This window comes from Berghia stephanieae, chromosome 3 (assembly GCF_034508935.2).
Source record: "Berghia stephanieae isolate SIO BIC M18660-M18661 chromosome 3, UCSD_Bste_1.3, whole genome shotgun sequence".
Taxonomy (NCBI): Eukaryota; Metazoa; Mollusca; class Gastropoda; order Nudibranchia; family Aeolidiidae; genus Berghia; species Berghia stephanieae.
Genome location: NC_088362.1, coordinates 54,378,684 through 54,399,489, shown reverse-complemented (window position 1 = coordinate 54,399,489; position 20,806 = coordinate 54,378,684). Strand labels below are relative to the sequence as shown.

The 20,806-nt window shown below is 38.7% G+C and overlaps 2 protein-coding genes across 2 annotated transcripts in view; both read right to left on the bottom strand.

The window, feature by feature from the left end:
- The window catches only part of LOC144968018 (transient receptor potential cation channel subfamily A member 1 homolog), a 77,252-nt gene that overhangs the window by 54,868 nt on the left and 1,578 nt on the right, over positions 1 to 20,806 (bottom strand). The window lies entirely within an intron of this gene.
- LOC144966900 (uncharacterized) lies at positions 18,017 to 20,534 on the bottom strand. Its single transcript, XM_078903604.1, has one exon. The coding sequence runs from the start codon at positions 20,519 to 20,521 to the stop codon at positions 18,017 to 18,019; it is 2,505 nt and encodes an 834-aa protein (XP_078759730.1). The 5' UTR covers positions 20,522 to 20,534.

Here is a 20,806-nt window from a genome sequence, read left to right as displayed (position 1 = left end):
TGCTTGAAGTGGTGGGTGTGGAGGGCAGGAATTTTTGTCACGCCAGGTCGCTGGGACGACGGACACTTGTGCACCGGTATCAACAAGAAAGTGTGAGCCTGAATGTTTATCTGTCACGAAAAGTTGCTTGTTACTACCAGGGCCAACGCTCGTGACGTTTAAAGTTGTTGACCCTGTCGATCGTTTCCTGTTCTTTGTTGAGGCCGAATTTTTGACAAGGGGGCAGGCATTTCTTCGCATCTTTCCCATATTTCCTATGATACCAGCAGAGTGCAGATTGGGGTTCTGTTGGGGTTTTCTTTGTATATTTCTGTCTGATCTGGTGTACGTTGTCAAAATGTGTTGATATGGAGACAAAAAGCTGATCTGCCTCTTGGGCCAAAAGTCTAGGATTTGTTTTAGAACTTGAGTTTGCAAGAGGTGCGCGGATGTAGTCGGGGAGCTGTTGCAAAAAAATGTGACGAAATAGGAAACAAGGTTCGTGGTTACCCAGGAGAGCAAGCATTTTGTCCATCAGCACCGACGGTTTGTTGTCACCTAGCCCTTGTAAATTAAAAAGGGCTTGGGCTCTTTCTTCCTCTGTCATTTGGTAGGCCGAAAGTAAAAAGTTTTTAATAGTGTCATATTTGTTGTTTGTAGGAGGTGCGGTCAGGATTGACAGTGCGCGGTTTGCTGTGTCTGTGTCGAGTGCCGCAACAACATGATAATAGGCTTTTAACGAAATCGGGTCGAACGCCGAACCCGAACGCCGAACCCGAACGGATATAGCCTTCTCACGTGACCATGAACGAGATCTGGATAGTGAAGACTCTCAAGCGGTATGCAGCATCGGATCTAAGGTCACGTGATAGAGGATAGCTTGGGTTGCTGTTGGCTTGTGTTAGGGGAGGGGCAAGGTCAGTGTCATTCAATAGTATATAATTGTGCATGTGGCGCTCTATACAGAGAGAAAATTATAAATTGATTACGGGGGAAGCTGGGGGGAGGGGGGGGGGGGTGGGTTGACCCACAAACGATCGAGGTGTTGGGCTTCGGGTAGACCATGATACGAAATCAAAGAGAAAAGGCCGCTGGTACTTGGATGGTGGAAATGGTTGGGGGGGGGGGGGTTAGTGACAATCAGCATGGGATGTATATATTAACATTAATAATATAGGCAATAGATGACCAGGGATGTGTATTGTTTGTGTATTGTTTGTATATGTTTGTGTGTGTGTGTGTGTGTGTGTGTGTGTGTGTGTGCGCGCGCGCGCGTGTGTGTGTGAAAGGGATTACACAAAAACACCTTTCTCTGTAGCTTCCAAATGATTACGTATACGATAAATTTGAAACCCACATTGTTTGAATCAGCTCACTAATTAATTCCTGAGCCTTGAGATGGTGACGCAACTATTACATACAAGACCTTGCAGTCGAGACAGCAGGGCTTTTGGGTTACACAACCACTATTTACCCATCGGTCAGCGGTACTCTTTGATGTATACAACACTCACCGCCTTTACGCAAAGCCGCCTGCCCATAAATCAAGAGATGGTCTCCTAACTGTTCACAAGCGAACTGTCAAACGAGCAATCGATGATTGGATAAGAATCTCAAGATCTCATATAATAAGGTAAGTTTTGGAGAGGTGATATCCCCCACCCGTCATCGGACAGAACTTTCATTGCGTTATATCATATGAGCTCCGCCTCCTCTTTCTATTCGGGAGTGACGAGATTAGACGAGAGGACGCGAGAAAAAAAATGGTCACGTGTTGGGCAAGTCGTTCGTGAGGCGAGCTTCGGTGTCTAACTATAACTCCGTAATACTTCGTTTCATCTGCGAGTAGGTATTCCGCGAAGCGCAAACTGTGCCTCGGCTTGCGCGAACCATGCCACTGGGTTTGTGGACCAGAAAGTGGGTAGTTTAACAGATACTGCCGCTAATTCCATATTTGTACTTGTTTGAAGTTAATAAATGGTTTGTGTTGAGGTGAAAAATACGTCTCACCTGTCGGGGTCACCAATGTAGCGTGGTAAATGATAAATTGAACACAGTAGTTACTCAGAGTTCGTGCTGTTTATTTTCGAGTGAAAGTGAAAGTAGAAGTGAGTAAGACAAAGAGAAAGATACCACATTACAACGTTACGTAATTCACATATAAAAGAGTTCATCAGTGTATGTCGATGCGATGATCGCCACAAGTCCTTAATTTGACCTTTGCACTTCGGATTTGTCATAATTGGCCGCTGGTGGCTCAAAAGGTTCGTCTCGATCTATGTTTATTTCCACAAAACAGTAGCGTAATAATGAAACAATTAGATATAACTCTTTTGAATTCGGTCCTACATACATGTGTTCTGTTATTTGTATTAATTTGTTTTAATCATGAAGATGTACACAACTCGATCGGGATTTCCCTCTATCGTAACTTTTGTATCTCTGGGGTGACGTAGGAGCTTTCCCTGTCGTCCGCATTGGAACTATAGATGGTTTGCGCTTGACTAAGAAACTCACAACATTGTCATCCGGAAATATAACGAACCAACATACAAAACTTTGTGCAACCTTGAACGTTTATCGTCTGGTTAATACAGTATAGTGAGAATTATTCATAAACTTCGTTCTATCTATAATTAGCCAAATTGATTGTTGTCATGTAGGATTAGGATGAAGAATGACAGAAAACATTGCTCTTGAATCATTCCGTTGCCCCGACAACATCTAATACGTTGAAATTAAATCCAACTAATATAATTGATACTAATTTAAAGGGTCATTAGATACGTTGGCCTGGGATAAAAAAAAAACAACAAAAATATAAATAAATAAAACGATATTAAAAAGCGTCCCTCACTCGGGCATTATGATCGGTCATTTGACGTTGGAAATCGCTATCTCGCCGCCCGCCCTATAGATAGATCGAAGTTGACGTCACTCAGGTCTTTGTTATTGTTTTTTTGCCATCCGCGTTTATGAGTAATTCTCACTGAACTGTAATATCCGGACTATGATAGTTTATGGTTAAACAGAGTTTTGTGTGTTGGTCCGTTATACTTGCGGATGGCACTGTTGTGATTTTATTAGCCAAGTGCATACTTTCTATTCTAAATTCATTTGCATGCATTTGCGCACTTTAAACCTCATCGGTTTTGATCACTGATGGCTCAAAATATTCGTCTCGATCTATGCTTATTTCCACAATATTGTAGTATAATAAGTAAAATGGATTAGTGCCTGTTTGTAATAGCCTTTATTCCCCCGCAAATATTGCGGGTAAGCCTCTAGTTCTTTAAAATAGAAATAGGGTTGAGTGTTAAAATTGTTTCGTTCAGCCCATATAATTTTTTTTGACAAATTTAATAATTAAACCAAAAATCCTATTTTTTTCCTGATTGATATACGAATTACTTGCAAACCTTTCTTAAATTAAGTTAAGGGTAATTCTATCATTCGTTGACTCCAATGATAATGTGTATATATATATATATATATATATATATATATATATATATATATATATATATATATATATATATATATATATGCGTGTGTGTGTAATTAATAAGAGAAAAACTTTATATAAATATTCAACTATGTCATCTCCCCCCGGGTAGTGTACTCGGACTTCTTTTTATAATGTATAATCATAACTTGGCTGACAATATTATTTCTTCTAAATGTAAAATATTTGCCGATGATACAAAATTGTATTCTTCTACAAACTTTTCTCAAGTTATTGCAAAATGATATACATGCCTTATTTCATTGGGGTGAGAAATGACAACTACGCTTTAAATCAAAATCTAAAATTTTGCATATATGGGCAAAACCAATCAGAAATATTATGTTCATTATGCAAATGCTTCTAAAAATAACGTTATCAGTTAGAGTCACTTAAAGAGGTGTAGGTCTTATCTTTTACTGTTAATTTGGCAGTCATATACAAAATATTGCAAATAAGGCCACAAAAATAATTGGGGTTATAGGCTTAGGAGCTTTTGTCACTTGGATGCTCATGTATTTATTTAGTGTCCTGTATAAATTTAGTGCTTAGCTCATAATATTGCATTATGTAAATAATATTAAAACGCCCTTGATAGGGAACTTTTTGCTTTGAAATACATGTATTTCTGAACATTCATAATATGTCAATATAAGGATGCACGTTTTTTGGGTTTTGTTTGTTTGTTTTTTTTTTGTGTGTGTGTGTGCTAGTTTGTTTTTCTTCTATGCTTTTATCTGTTTCTCCCTTTTAAAATATTTTTATCTAAAAGAATATGCAATGTCTAAGGTCCAATGTTGTGTTACTTATGTTTCAGTGGCATTTAAGAAACACTTGGTCCATTTTAAAGTCATATTACTGATATGATAAAAGAAACTCCCCTTTGAATTGGAAACTCAACATTTTCCACTGACTGCAACTGAAATGATCCAAACATACATATTATTGCATTGGGAATACTCTTCAACAGTCGTAACGTCACTTCCTTCATAATGACGCATGGTAACTTAGTAACACTGGCTCTAAACTATCGGAACAATGGCGAACGCCCGTATGAAATATTTCTCTGGCGAGCATAAAGGGTATCCAGAGGAAAAAAAACCCACATAAATTTGATCATGTTTTGACTTTTACACATCTGATTACAAGGCATATGAAAAGTTCTAGCCAGTATGAAAAATAAAAAGTAATGATTTTCTTTGTTTAGAACCAAGATGGCCGCCGTTGCCGGGCGGCGTGACATCAGACTATTGAATCGTATTCCTGAGTGGTGTCCGGTCATTGTTTTTAGTTTTTAAAAAATACGAATTCTAATATTTTTGTTTTAGTTAAAGGCCAGCGTTTGTTCTGTTGTATTACCTAAGATATTAAAGTAAAAATAAGTAGCCAATTGTTCTTTTTAAAAAAAGAAAACTAAAATTACCATGTTCGGACTTTAATGTAAAAGTAAACATACGAACTCAAGTTCATTCTATTATGAGTTCCTGTGTGTGTATCTGTGTATGGGTTGTGTGTGCATGTGTGATGTGTGTGTTTGTGTGTGTGTGTGTGTGTGTGTGTGCGTGTGTCAGAGAGAGATATTTTTCTCCAAAATCTTGGACTTTGAATGACGCGGTTCCAAAATGTCTGTTTCAAAGAATACCTTTCGATTTAAAGAAAACCCATTCTAACGTGATAAATTTCTTTGTGAAGTTTTCTTTATATAGATTGCGACCTATTTCAGCTGGGGTAAATTCAACATAATCTGTGTATCCTATGTCTATGTTGGAATGACATTAAAAACACGCAGCCAAAAAGTTTATGGTGTATTGCGACATAATATTATACGGGAGTCAAACCAGTGTATTAGAGTACTTCAATCATTTCAATGGAAGCAAAGGATCATGATTTTGCTTATCAGAGCGTGTCACACGCTGTACACAATGTTCACGGGTGTTGTCGAATATGGAATGGTGGTGGTGATGGTGGTCACATACGCACAGTAAGGAAATAAGTTCTCCACAAATGAAGATGAATTTTTAAAAAAGGCAAAATTATCTGCAAGCAAGTAAATACCACGTTTTATTCACAGAAGTTGTTTAATCAAAGAAGAACTATTTGAGATTTTCCCCTTATTGAAACATAAACCTTATTTTAAAGTAATGGACACAAGCAATTCCTTAAATTGATATCAAATTCACGTTAAATCACAATAATTTAATAGCTTCAAAGAGCTAATCTAGTCAGAATTATCCTCAAATATCAACATAGGGAAAAAGGGGAGATAGGACTGTACAACACTGTACATCCACAAGAAATTATCATAGTAGTAAGTTCACAATCCCAACACACAGAACCAACAAATATATAATCAGTTTCTTCCCTAGAACCAACAAAAAATGGAACACTCTCCCACCAGAAATCCTAGATATTACCAACAACAACAAATTTGGTCAACTATTAAACATTTATCCTTCAACTCACATAACACAATAATGGAGAAATCACCACATAATTGTATAAAATCTGCAGTGATGGGCAATCCGCCTTTTGTAGATAAAGACGTTGAACTTGAACTTTGGGAAGTCACTCTTCAATTTTAAACGGACCTCTAATCAGCTATAATAATATGATATCTTTGAGATTCCCATATTTCGTGGTGTTTCATTGCTGTCGCGTCCAGCTCATTTCGACGGGGAGACAAGGACCTAGAGTTTGAATCCTCATCAAATCACTCTGTTGGCCCTGAATGTATTTTAAACACGTTTTCTCCGACCTTTTAAAGATGGACGAACAATTCGGAGGCTCCTTAGATACTTTTTGAGAATGCATATAATTTGTATAACGCGTTTCAATGGTTTCCCAATATAAAATGCTCTCAACCATTCTCCATTTCTTCTTCCATCTGGCCATGTAAATCAACGATCCCTTTTCTACAGTGCAAGTCGCCGTAAGGGTAATTTTTGTACATTCAATCAAGGGGGTGATATATAATGTGCATTACCCAAGGAAACGACATTGAGGCCAGAGCTAGGTTATTCATTTTCCCCATCTGATCAGTGACGAAATCTCAAAATCGCTTGACTTTGTTGCAAGACTTCACACTTTACCATCGATGACTTCTCTCTCTCTCTCTCTCTCTCTCTCTCTCTCTCTCTCTCTCTCTCTCCCTCACTCTCTCACTCTCTCTCTTTCTCTCTCTCTCTCTCTCTCTCTCTCTCTCTCTGTATCCAACTATGTACACAAACGACGTTTAAAAAGTTGCGTAATATCGTACTCTATGATATGCTATGCTGTTTATCGGGATAAATATTTTTGTAAACGGTGAGGGTATTGCGATAAAAACCGTAAAGTTTTACAATATTTATTAATTATCATGTCCCAAAATCTCTCTCTCTCTCTCTCTCTCTCTCTCTTTCTTTCTCTCTCTCTCTCTCTCTCTCTCTCTCTCTCTCTCTCTGTTTCTCTTTCTCTTTCTCTCTGTATCCAACCCTGTACACAAAGGACGTTTAAAAAGTTGCGTAATATCGTACTCTATGATATGCTATGCTGTTATCGGGATAAATATTTTTGTAAACGGTGAGGGCATTGCGATAAAAACCGTAAAGTTTTACAATATTTATTAATTATCAGGTCCCAAAATAAACGATCTATATTACTATATAGAAAAAGCGTTTTAAACAAAATGTCTTTTTTCCCCTCTCATGTCGGAGAACCCTTGCGATGAAAGTTGAAATAACGTTAAATTATTGGCATTACTACAGTAGATGAATTAATGTGTATGTAACCACGAATCGCTAACGTCAATTGGGATGGGGTCGATTTGTCAAATGTAGCATTTGCCGATTACATACATATTTGCTTTAGAATTACGGAGGGGATTCAATAAATACTAAATTGTTTTATCGCATCATAATAAAGATAATAATGATGGTATAACAATACAGTCGATGTAAGCTAGTACATAGCGTTTGGCTTTCCGCTGATTGTCTATACCAGTTATAACGGCATTATGAAAAAATGTCACTATAAGCGACTGCATTTTATTTTAAAGAGCAGCTCACTATAAAGTTAAACTATGTGATGAGTTGGTGGATGCATCTTATTTGACTGCTTCTATGTGACGTTCATGTATTAGTAGGTCTGGTGTCCGAGCGCAACTATGGGCTGGATTTAACATTGTTGTAATGGACAATATTTTGCATTGGTTTCATATTATTTCCATTATAACAATGAGCCCATAACACATTGAGTTATCAGATAATGTAAATAAACACACGGTGCTTCTACGTCAAAGTCGCTGATAACGACAAAAGAGGCTCCAAGAACATAACCGTGACCTTAACTTAAGTAATTTGTTTTTTTCCCCCCGTATTTCACAGCTGTCCAACTGATATCGTGTAAATGGCCTTTACACTTTTCACAGGAATCACAAAAACTTATTCTTTCCAAGTTTTGGCAGATGGGACTAGTTTAAAAAAATAATTTTTAAATAGTAGACAACTCTATAACTTTACTTTACATCTATAAGAAGGGCCTCTGAAAGGGTTTCATTTAAGTTTATTTGTGTTTAAAGATAAATATTTAGACTTTGGATAACGTGAGTGATTCCTGTTGACATTCGACATTCTGCTCGATATATTTTCTATATTCCTTCACGGAATGCCTAGGCGACGGAATCGTATGGTGCCGCTGCGAAAGGGAGTAATTAAAAAAAGATTTTGCTAAAATTTTAAGTTACACAGCGCACTATACATCAACACTTTGAGCTTTTCTTTTTTACTCTTTGAATTATTCAAAGTAAGAGTCGCTATAAGAAAATATATGTCATTCAGATCAGATCACGGGTTATCAAGAATTGATCAACAAGTGAAAAAGACAGCGGTTTGGCAAACATACTTTCAAATCGATATCGTGTTAAGTGGATCCCGTTATAAATAGACACGACTGTGCTATTATCACAATTCCAACAGGTTATTATCGGTCGTCACTGGTAATTGGCTGTGCGAGTTATTCAACGTTGATGTATATTATTATTATACCATGTTGACTTTCAATAATAGAACTATGCGATGATGCAGCTCATCAAATTATAGAGATTTTCTATTGATCTTCTATATTTCAGGATCGTGCAACTATCTATGTCTCTCTCACGTCAATGGGGAAAGGTCGAAGTAAGAGAGTAAATAATAGAGGTTGATCAACAGTCTGTCCTTGGTGGTTATACTTTACTTTTTTTTTTTTTTAAGAGCTTTTATATCGAGCAATATCCATTAAACGTGCTCAAAGCGTTACAAGGGATCCCTTGTCAACCGCAACACTTAACATGTATGACGGGACATGACACCTGATAGGCGATAATACAATTTTTTCGGACAGAGACAAGGCTGTTAACGGCCGGGTACTTATTTTACACCTGAGTACGGTAAGAGAATGTGAGTAAAGAGTCTTTTCCAAGGACTCAACTATGCCCCGAGCGAGGCTCGAACCCAGGACCTTCCGATCCGAAAGCGAGTGTCATACCACAAGACCACATAGCCGCATTTTGGTCGAAACGCTGAGGGAATATGGATGGATAAGTTGTTCAAAATGAACATTGTTTTCTGCGGGTGCGAGGTACCTTCACAGTGGAATGGGTGACGAGGAACGGGAACGTTGGGGGAGGGGGGGGGGGGGGGGGGGGTTGGGGAGGAGGATATTTTAGCCATCATATGTATGGCTACATGTGTACATGTGAAGACACCGAGATAGAATGGTAGGCATATAGAGAGATACAGAGACTAATATATATATATATATATATATATATATATATATATATATATATATATATATTAACAGATACGGTAAGTCTGGATAGTTTTTGTTGTAGGGCCTATCTTACAAAGGGTCAAATAAAAACAAAGGCATGGGTCAATCGATGTTTACAAGACATTAGCTAACACATATATAGGAGGAAAAAAAAGACGAGAGGCTTTTATCATATCATTTGAACAATTACTATCTATGCAGCATTGAACCTTCGATCAAATAAAAGTCATATAAAAGATGTGTTTAACAAAATTGTCTATGCAATTTGCAACGGGTTGGTTTGTGTATTGAAACAAAAACAAAACAACAACAAAGAACTACTATTACTACTACTACTACCACTACTTCTACTACTTCTACTACTACTACTACTACTACTACTACTACTACTACTACTACTACTACTACTACTTCTACTACTACTACTACTACTACTACTACTACTACTACTACTACTACTACTACTACTACTTTAACAACATCATGGCCAACAACGGTGACGACGACAACAAAACACATCCAAAACTAAATACATCTAAAGTGAAGCAGTGCACCGATGTAACACTGCACAAGATGATGTCAGTCTACAAATAAATCTAAGTTATGCTGATGTCCTTGTGTGTTTGCTTGTGCGAGAGGGTGTGTGTATATATATATATATATATATGTGTGTGTGTGTGTGTGTGTGAGAGAGAGAGAGAGAGAGAGAGAGAGAGAGAAAGAGAGAGGGAACGAGAGAGAGAGGGAGAGAGGTTTGTGTGTGTGTGTGTGTGTGTGTATGCGAGAGAGAAAGAAAGAAAGAAAGAGAGAGAGAGAGAGAGAGAGAGAGAGAGAGAGAGAGAAAGAATTAGATAGATAGATAGATAGATAGATAGATAGATAGATAGATAGAGAGAGAGAGAGAGTATTCATTCCAATAGGGACGACAGTGAAAGGAGTTGATGACATGTTGTTTTGGTAGCAATGGTAACTAGAATGTAAAACAAATTAATGATTTATCGAATTTCTGTTGCTGATGATATTCTTATTTTATTCATGTGCTTGTCTTTTTGTTTGTTTTAAAAAAAATCTAAAATTGATACGGCAAAAGCTGAGGATTCACGTTTAATGTTACAATTAATTTTTTTATTTAATGTGCATATAGGGCCTACCTGACAATTAATAGATATGCATGAGAAGATGTTGAAAATGATGGTAATGATGGCGACAATGATAATTATCAAGAAGGAGAAGAAGAAGGTGATAATGATGATGATGATTATTACTTGAGCTTTTATATAGAGCAATATCCACTAAACGTGCTCAAAGCGCTTTACAAGGGGCCCTTAATCAACAGCAACACTTAACATGTAGAACGAGACCTGATGACTGATAGGGATATTACAATTTTTTTCGGAGAGAGACAACGCCGTTAACGGTCAGGTACTCATTTTACACCTGAGTACGGTAAGAGAATGTGAGTAAAGAGTATTTTCCAAGGACTCAACTATGCGCCGAGCGAGGCTCGAACCCAGGACTTTCCGATCCGAAAGCGAGTGTCATACCACAAGACTACATAGCCGCACAAATGGTGATAATGAATGAATAATGAATAATAATCTTTATTGTCCAAATTAAAGGCGATTCATGTGAGGTAAACAATGCTCAGTTTGGTTCATGGTATGAACATCAACACATTTACAAATACAGACACAGCCATACACGAACATACACGCTTGCACATTGTTTCTACACATGTATACAAAAGAAATGAGCGTACATACAAACACATATACATACATACATACATGCAGACAAACATACAAACCAGCATACCATCGTATATGCATGCCTACATTCATACATACATACATACATACATACATACATACATACATACATACACACATACATACATACATACATACATACATACATACATACATACATACATACATACATACACGCATACACACAGACAGACAGATAGAACGATACGATATATTTGCTGGGACAGCAGATAACCATATTATAAATATATAGTAGGGGGAATTAGGTCCAAAAAACCCTTGAATTGTGCAAACAAGGTTGAAAGCATGAAAATTACATATGTTATAGAATATGAAAAACCCTATAATTTATGATATAGAACCACTCTGAGAGATCAGTATTAGTTGAGATACAAGGTTTTTAAAATTAGAAAATTTTGAAATGGACGACAATAATTTCTATCATTTTTATTGTGTAAACATTCGAGGCAAGCCGACCAAAGGTTGTTTTACGTCATCCTTTGGATTCCCATTGGTGACTATTTTTAGCGTCGAAGCGGATGTTTTCCTTTCCCTTTACTTTCGATTCACGAACCATACAAATTATTTAATCGTAAATATTATTCAATTTCACTTGTTTAAAGGACGTCAAGCGAGCAATATTCTATAATAATATGATTTTTTTTCTGCATCTGATTTAATAAGTATAATCAATTGCTCTAAAACGGACGGGCAGACGGGAAGACGAGCAGAGGGGTAGACAAAACAGATTAGCAGAACACAGCTCAATAAATGCCGATAACCGGTGTTGACAAAGGACAGTGCTCCTTCTCCCCTCCCCCTGTTTTCTTTTCTTTCTAAATATACTGCTATAATCATTTTACGTGAGATAAAACCTATTTCAGTCAAACTTGAAGACAGTAAAGAGTCAGCATACCATTTACATTGCTATAATTATCATCATTATCATCATCATCAACCACTATGATGCTGTATTGTGGCAAGTTATTTACTTTACGTTATTTACCTCAAAGGGCCAATGGGAGAATGTTCTATTTGTACTGTAAGGCACTGCACACATTTTGCCTGCTGATGATGTGTCTTTAACAGAAAGAACGAAAGAAAGAGAGAGAGAGAGAGAGAGAGAGAGAGAGAGAGAGAGAGAGAGAGAGAGAGAGAGTTATGAAAGAATATTGCATATGCCTAATAAAGGAATGCGTTTGCATGATTTCAGATACACATACAATAACAAAAAGCGCTGCTCCCAGAGACTGGGACAAGTGTTTGATATGCCAACAAGATAACACAGACCGTTTATAATGTCCCTCGAAATGAGATTATTGAAAGTTTAAAACAAAATGATACTAACTGGCATAAGTATTGTCGTGTAAAATTTAATGCCAACAAAAGTAGGCGATTAGAATTAAAGAAATCTAAAAGAATTGCTCTACAAGAATTCCAAACTTCATCATTTGACTTGGAGGAGTCACCGAATGAATATATTTAGCAACCCACGAGAATAATGAGACAACGTTCAAAATTAGAGATTGACTATAATAAACAAACGTGCTTTAAAAAAAAAAAACATGGAATCGGGAGTACTCCATTCTGTAATGACAACAGATATGGAAGAAAATATTCGTGAAATAGCGTTATCTATAAAAGATTCTGATATGTTGTCATTTATTGCCGGAGGAGATTTAGTCGCTCAGGAAGCACACGACCGCCCTATACCATAAAATTTGTTATGCACGATACTTAAAAAAACAAGCTCTAATAGATGTCACTGCTGATGATAATCATGATGTCACAGTTCTTGAAAGAAGTCGAGCTTTTGCTAACATTACATCTTTGAAAGAAGTGTACCCTGCAACAAATGTGTCGATCGACATGAACCACTGTGGAGCTTATTTCCAGAATTGTCAAAAGTGTCCCAAAAACTCATCAAATGTTCATGTAAGAGAGAATGTATCGGCACCCGATGCAAGTGTTTAAGGTCCGGTTTGCCTTGCACGGACTTATGTAGATGCGGGGTGTGTGTGTGTGTGTGTTGGGGGGGGGGGGGGTCTTAGGTCAGTACAGTAATGAGTAAAATTCTCTCTCTCTCCCCCCCCCTCTCTCTCTCTCTCTCTCTCTCTCTCTCTCTCTCTCTCTCTCCCTCTCTCTCTCTCTCTCTCTCTCTCCGTCGCTCTCACTCACTCCTCTCCCAACTCTCCCGCTTTTATCTACTAGTTACAACACGAAATAACCATCAGTTAGCTACCGTAAATGGTTACCGGTGTATTTAAAGTTTTAGAACGCACATTGTATTGTCGTGGTTATTTCCTCGGATAAGTAATGTTATATAGGAAAAAATAAAAGTGCTAAAAACGAACTGTTATGATAAATTGCCAGAGTGGTTCTATATCAGGTGCTTTTTATACGGGTCATAGCTACCTATATGCCAATTTTCAGGATTAAAACCCCAATATGCACGGTTTTAGCCTAATTTTCCCTAATGCAATGAATATGAAGAAAAAATATATTTTTACGCAGTTATTTCCCTTGTTTAATATAGCTGTAATAGGTAAAATCTAAGGCATTAAACCGATACGTTATAATTGATTGCCAGAGTGGTTCTATATCAGATGTTTTTTTCTATGGGTCTTAGCAACCTGTATGCAAATTTTCATGCTTTCAATCCGAATTTGCACGGTTTTAGCCTAATTCCCCCTACTAATAGTGTCTTATATTAAGAAGAAGATGGCAATGATTGTGATGATGATGATGATGATGATGATGATGATGATGATGATGATGATGATGATGATGATGATGACTACGATAATGATGATGATGATGATGATGATGATGATGATGATGATGATGATGATGATGATGATGATAACGACGGCGGTAATGTCGATGATGATGATTCACGACACTGCTTCTCGTTATTTTCATTGGTTGTCTCATTTTTCCACAGAAGATTTGTTAATTAATTTTATGGCAGTTGGAATGAAGGTTGTCTTATGTCGATTTGTCCTACATGTTGCTTCTAGATACCGTCTTCCGGAGCGCAGAAGTTGGAATTTTTCGCTCAGCGGATGCCTCTTTTCGTTGATAATGTTAAAAGCTTTCTTCTCAACTGCATTAATATAAGTTGTGTCAAGGCTTCTAATGTCGGTGTTAATTATTTTTGAAGCCTCTCTGAGGGTTCTATGTAGTTTGGATTTTTCTTTTGTTCCACAGCTTCCATACCACGTTGTGATGCCAAACGAAACGATACTCAATATTAATGACTTGTAGATTTGTATCATGGTCTTTCAGTTCACATTGAAAGACCTTAATTTTCTGAGTATATACAAGCGCTGGTTACATTTTTTTATGACATTGTTGGTGACATTGTTGGTGTGCGATTCAAATCTTAGACTGTTATCTATAATTACACCAAGGTATTTAAACGTTTCAACAGTTTCAACCGCCTGATTGTTAATTTTTGCTCTTTTTCCCATTTTTCTGTGATCAAACAGTTGTTCCTTTGTTTTTGCTACATTGAGCTCTAGACAGTTATCGGCACACCATTTGCTGAATTTACTAACTTGCTCAGTGTATTTAAATTCGGAGACGGAATCATTGAGCAGGCCGAGTATAGCGGTGTCATCAGCATACTTGATGAGTTGGCAGTTATCAAAGCTAGCCACACAATCGTTTGTATAGAGGATGTAAAGTAGAGGTGAGCTTACACACCCTTGTGGGCATCCGTTTGAAAGAGTTTTTACTGATGATATATGTGACCCTACGCCTCGAAGCGGTATTAAGTCGGGATTTGGAAACGAAGAAAACCGGTTTTAAAGTGGAAATGGTCAAAATGATCAAATTTCATTTTTAGGTTGTTTCATAAACTACAATCATTTTTCTACATGAAAACATAATAATTCAACATAAGTATTGACGATAAGTTATATATATTTAAAGTTTAAAAAAGCAACTATCAGTGAAACATTCAAAACAAGAGTTGACTTTCTCTCAGAGAGCCACCATTTCCAAGGCAAATACTTTGACCTCAAACTTTAGCCTCGTTGGTTTTTAAAGTTCGTGTTGCTCTACTTATCACATGATGTACTTTTAGCACTATCTCTCTCTTTCTCTCTCTCTCTCTCTCTCTCTCTCTCTCTCTCTCTCTCTCTCTCACACACACACACACACACACACACACACACATCACTACTACAACCACTACCACTACATCATCACTACTACTACAACCACCCAAACCACATCATCACTACTACTACAACCACTGCCACTACTACAACCACAGTCACCACCACTACCACCACCACATCATCATCACTACCACTACTACTACTACAACAGCCATTATTATGACATCATCATCATCACTACTACTACTATTACTACTACTACCATTACTACTACTACTACTACTACTACTACTACTACTACTACTACTACTACTACTACTACTACTACTACTACTACTACTACTGCTACTACTACTACTACTACTTCTACTACTACTACTACTACTACTACTACTACTACTACAACCACCAACACAACATCATCCTCACTACCATCATTATGTTTTGGTGCTTTTCTTCACTTGAAATAAGGAAACTTTGGGGTTGTATTTGGCAATGTGTTCATATATCAGAAAACATTTGTAATCAGTTATCTATTTAGATCTAAACACAATACCAAATATCATCCCAATTCCCTTTTTGTAGGTGCGGAAATTCCTCTTTCAGCCTTGAAATTCCTCCGAGTGGTGTCTGAAATTCCTGTGAGTCAAATTGAAAATTGGCGTCTCTGCAAATATTATTATTATCGTCAAATTTTCAATCTGAGGAGTTATCTTTGCCCATTGATTTGATTATGTGTGAAAACGGTGCCTGACTTCAATGTCGATTTTCTCAAAACGTGGCTTTTACACTCTCCCTACTTCAAACGGTCATAGTTGGGCAATGAATAATCAGAATTTTATAAATTTGGTATCAAAATTTTAAGCATAATATAAGCTATGATTGGGTACCAAAAACCCAAAATTGAAAAATCCGACTAATACCGTTTCGAGGCGGAGGGTCACATATTTGAGCCTACTCTGACATGTTGGGGGCGATCGATGAGAAAGTTGTTATACCAGTTGATGAGGTAATGGGGAAGGTTTAGAGCATGCAGTTTACTGATTAATGTGTTGGTTTTCATGGCATTAAAGGCAGACGAAAAATCGACGTTTTGGATTCGGCAGTAGTTGGCGGGTGAAACATCCAAGTGATTTGATATTGAATGCATCACTGTGAGGAGTGCGTCTTCCACACTAAGATTTTGTTGGTAGGCAAACTGATATGGATCAAGTATGTGTTGGTCATATATAAATTGCAACAGCTCTCTTTTCAGAATTTTTTCCAGACATTTCATAATAATTGATGTTAAAGCAACAGGTCTATAATCATTCAGCTGAGTTGGTGGATTCTTTTTGGGTACTGGAATTATAGTCGATGTTTTCCATATAATTGGGATTTTCTGTTCATCTATTGAATATTGGAAAATAGGCAAGAAAGGGACAGCTAGTTGGTTGTTACAATTTGAAATGAGTTCCCCACTAAGTCCATCTGGACCTGGTGCTTTTTTCTTTTTACATAACTTAAGAACATTGATGACCGCCTCTTCTTCGATTTCTGGCGGAGGAGACGTATTTTTTGTTATGATATTCATTTTTGAAAGTACGTTGTCAATGGTGTCGAATCGACAGTAAAACGTATTTAGTTCCTCGATATTCATATGTGTGTCATTGTTAAAATCTGTCTTTTTGTTGTTAACGCCACCCATTTCTTTAATCATCCTCCACGCCTGCGATGCATTTGAATTTTCAAGGTTTGTTTCCATTTTATCTTTATATTTACGTTTTTCTTCATAAATTACTCTCTTTAATTGTTTTTCTGCCTCATGCTGCTTGTTTTTGTCCCCACTCATATGAGCGATTTTCTTCATATTTATAAATAACTTAACTCGTTTGTTGACCCAAGGTTTGTTGTTGTTAAATATTTTAATCCTTTTATAATAATGATGATGATGATGATGAAGACCACGACGATGACGACGACGACGACGATGATGATGATGAAGACAAGGAGGAGGAGGAGGAAGAGGAGGAGGATGGTCATAAGGCTAATCTGGAAGAAGATGAAGATGAAGATGAAGATTTAGAGGAGAAAGACGGGTTTCTAAAGATAATAGTTACACAGTCGTAATCATTGTGACCCAATACGTTCGATCGGAACACAACTTTACTTGTTTGTTTTTTAATTTTAATTTTAAAATTCATTCGTTGAATCAATCGGGCAGTCACGGTAGTTCAGTTGGTAGAGCACTCGCTTCACAAACAAATGGACTAGAATCGATATCCGGTGCAGTCGGGTTTTTTTTTCTTCTTTCCTGACCCCTTAATCCATCCAGTAATGATTGGGTATTTTATTTATTTTTTATTATTTATTTATGCCCGTCACTCCTAGTGGAGCATAGGCCATCGACAACAGTCCTCCATCTTCCTCTGTCCTGGGCCATCTTCTCCAACTCTCCCCAGGTGTGTCCCATCCTCTTCATGTCCGCCTCCAGGTCTCGCCGCCAGGTGTTTCTAGGCCGCCCTCTCTTCCGTTTTCCCTGGGGGTTCCATCTCAGCGCCTGCCTAGCGGTGTTATTGGTTGGCTTCCTCAGGGTGTGCCCAATCCATCTCCATCGGCGGCGTCTGATTTCGTCTTCTGCTGGCATTTGAGATGTTCTCTGCCACAGGTCTGCGTTGTTGATCCTGTCTGGCCAGTGAATCTTGAGGATCCTTCTGAGGCAGCTATTGATGAAGGTCTGTACTTTTCCGGTGGTGGTCTTCGTGGTCCTCCAGGTCTCCGCTCCATACAAAAGGACTGACTTGACATTTGAATTGAAGAGTCTTATTTTGGTTCGGGTTGACACCACCTTGGAGCTCCAGATGTTTTTAAGCTGCAAGTATGCTACCCTCGCCTTGCCAATTCTTGCCTTTTACGTCTGCATCTGTGCCACCCTGTTTATCTAATATGCTGCCTAAATACGTGAAGTGGTCAACCTCATCCAGTTCGCTCTCGTGCAGTTTGATTGGTTCTTTACTATTTGTGTTTATTTTGAGGACCTTTGTTTTACCCTCATGGGCCCTGAGTCCGATTTGTGATGACTTTGCTGTTATCTCTGTTGTCTTGTCCTGCATTTGTTGGTGATTGTGGGACAGCAAGGCCAAGTCATCTGCAAAGTCCAAATCGTCGAGCTGGTCGAACAATGTCCACTGAATCCCATTTCTCCTACCTGCCACTGCTGACCTCATTGTCCAGTCAATCGCCAAAAGGAAGAGAAAGGGTGACAGAAGACATCCCTGTCTGACTCCAGTGTTCACATTGAAGCTATCTGTCAGTTGTCCCCCATGGATTACTCGACAGGTCACTCCCTCGTAGGAACTTTGGATCAGGCTGACTATTTTTGTTGGAACCCCATAGTGGCGGAGTATTTTCCATAAGGTTTCTCGGTCCACGCTGTCAAACGCTTTTTCATAATCAACGAAGTTGATGTACAACGGGGAATTCCACTCCAATGATTGCTCAATTATGATGCGTAGGGTTGCAATTTGGTCGACACATGATCTATTCCTGCGGAAGCCAGCCTGTTGGTCGCGAAGGAGGGGGTCAACAGCACTTTTAATTCTCTCCAAGATTATTCTATTAAAGACTTTTCCTGGCACTGACAGAAGCGTTATTCCTCGGTAGTTGTTGCAATTGCTGAGGTCGCCTTTCTTAGGCAGTTTGACGAGGTACCCTTCCTTCCACTCTGTTGGTACTTCTTCCTCCTCCCAGATCTTCTTGAAGAGAGGATAAAGCATTTCTGTGGTCGTTTTTAAGTCCGTCTTTAAAGCTTCTGCGGGAATGTTGTCTGGCCCAGCTGCCTTGCCATTCTTCAATAGTTTGATAGCGTTCCTGATCTCCTCTTTAGTCGGGTGTCTACAGTTGATGTCAAGGTCTGTATCAGCTGGGTTGATGTTTGGGGCGTTCGACGGAGCTGGTCTGTTCAGAAGCTCTTCAAAGTGAAGAGCCCATCTATTTAGTTGCTGTTCCTTTCCCAGGATGGTGTTTCCTTCTTTGTCTTTGACTGGTCGCTCGGGCCTATTGTTTTTCCCCGACAGTTTCTTTGATATGTCATACAGCTGTTTCATGTTGTTGCTGGCTGCTGCTTTCTCTGCTTCTTCCGCCAGGCTGTCAATGTATTTGCGCTTATCTGTTCTTGCACTCCTCTTAACTTCTCTGTTGGCTTCTATGAAGTCTTTCTGTGCCTTTGCCTTTGTGGCTCTTGTCCGGCAATTGTTTATGACTGCCTTCTTTTGCTTCCTTGTCTGGATCTTTTGCAGTGTTTTGGCTGAAATCCATTCCTTATGGTGGTGTCTCATCGGCCCAAGCACTTCCTGACAGGTTGTCTTGTGTCCTTCTTTCACTTTCTGCCAATCATCTTCCACACTGCTCTCTTCCAAAAACTGATCTTTTAATACTTTATACATATTGGTGAGAGTCAGACTGAATTTTCCTCGGGTATCTGGATCTTTCAACAAATTGACATTGTACTTCTCTCTTTTCGTTGCTTCCATCCAATTTCTCTTCAGTTTTAATTTCAGCCTTGCTACAACCAGGTGGTGGTCCGATGCAACGTCTGCTCCTCTTTTCACCCGTACATCCATCAGGGACCTTCTGAATTTCTTAGCTATGCAGATGTGGTCAATTTGGTTTTCGGTAACAAGGTCGGGTGATACCCATGTAGCCTTATGTATTCTTCTGTGGGGGAAAGTGCTACCTCCAATGATCAGGTTATTCATAGCACAGAAGTCTGCAAATTTCTCCCCATTCTCGTTCATTACTCCCAGTCCATGTTTTCCCATCACTTCCTCGAACCCTGTATTATCTGTCCCTATCTTTGCGTTAATGTCACCCATGAGAATGTTCACATCTTTCTCTGGATACTTGGCCAGGACATTCTGCAATCTGTTGTAAAACCTGTCTTTTACCTCTTCGTCGTGTTCATTTGTTGGTGCATAACACTGTATTATATTCATTGTGATCTTCTTCACTTTTGTTCTGAAGGAAGCTCCGATAATTCGCGGTCCATGTGCTTCCCATCCTAACAGGGCCTGCTGTGCAGATTTTGACAGCATGAGTGCCACACCTTCTGTGTGTGGAGCGTTCTCTTCTTCGTGCCCGGAATACAGTAAGAGCTCTCCTGTGATCAGTTTCTTCTGCCCTGACTGGGTCCAACGGGTCTCACTGATTCCAAGCAGTGTGAGGTTGTAGCTTTTCATTTCTGCTGCTACTTGGTTGGTTTTTCCCGTCTCATACATGGTCCTCACATTCCATGTTCCGACGTTGATGGTTCTGGTCGAAAGAAGGAAAGTCGGCCTTGTAGCTTCCTCTCGGCTTTCACTGCAAAGCGTCATGTGTCGCAAAGACCCTTCCTCTCCCAGAACAGTAGTAGTTGGGTTTTCTTTCGTCGGCGTTTCTGTAGCGGCTTGTGTTTTCCAGGGTGGAGTTGCTGGCCCTACGCCTAACCCTCCTCCTTTCTCATCCGGGCTTGGGACCGGCAATGGCGGAGTTAATGATTGGGTATCTGGACCTGTTATTATCTGGAGCAGAGTAGGTTTTCCTTCAAACTAGTGTCCTCCTATCTATAGGGTAGCAAGCAATTGTTACTGACCGTTAAAGACTACATAAATCGGTTTCAA

Excerpts from the sequence above, each read along its gene's own strand:
- LOC144966900 (XM_078903604.1), bottom strand. The coding sequence starts at position 20,521 with ATGACGCTTTGCAGTGAAAGCCGAGAGGAAGCTACAAGGCCGACTTTC.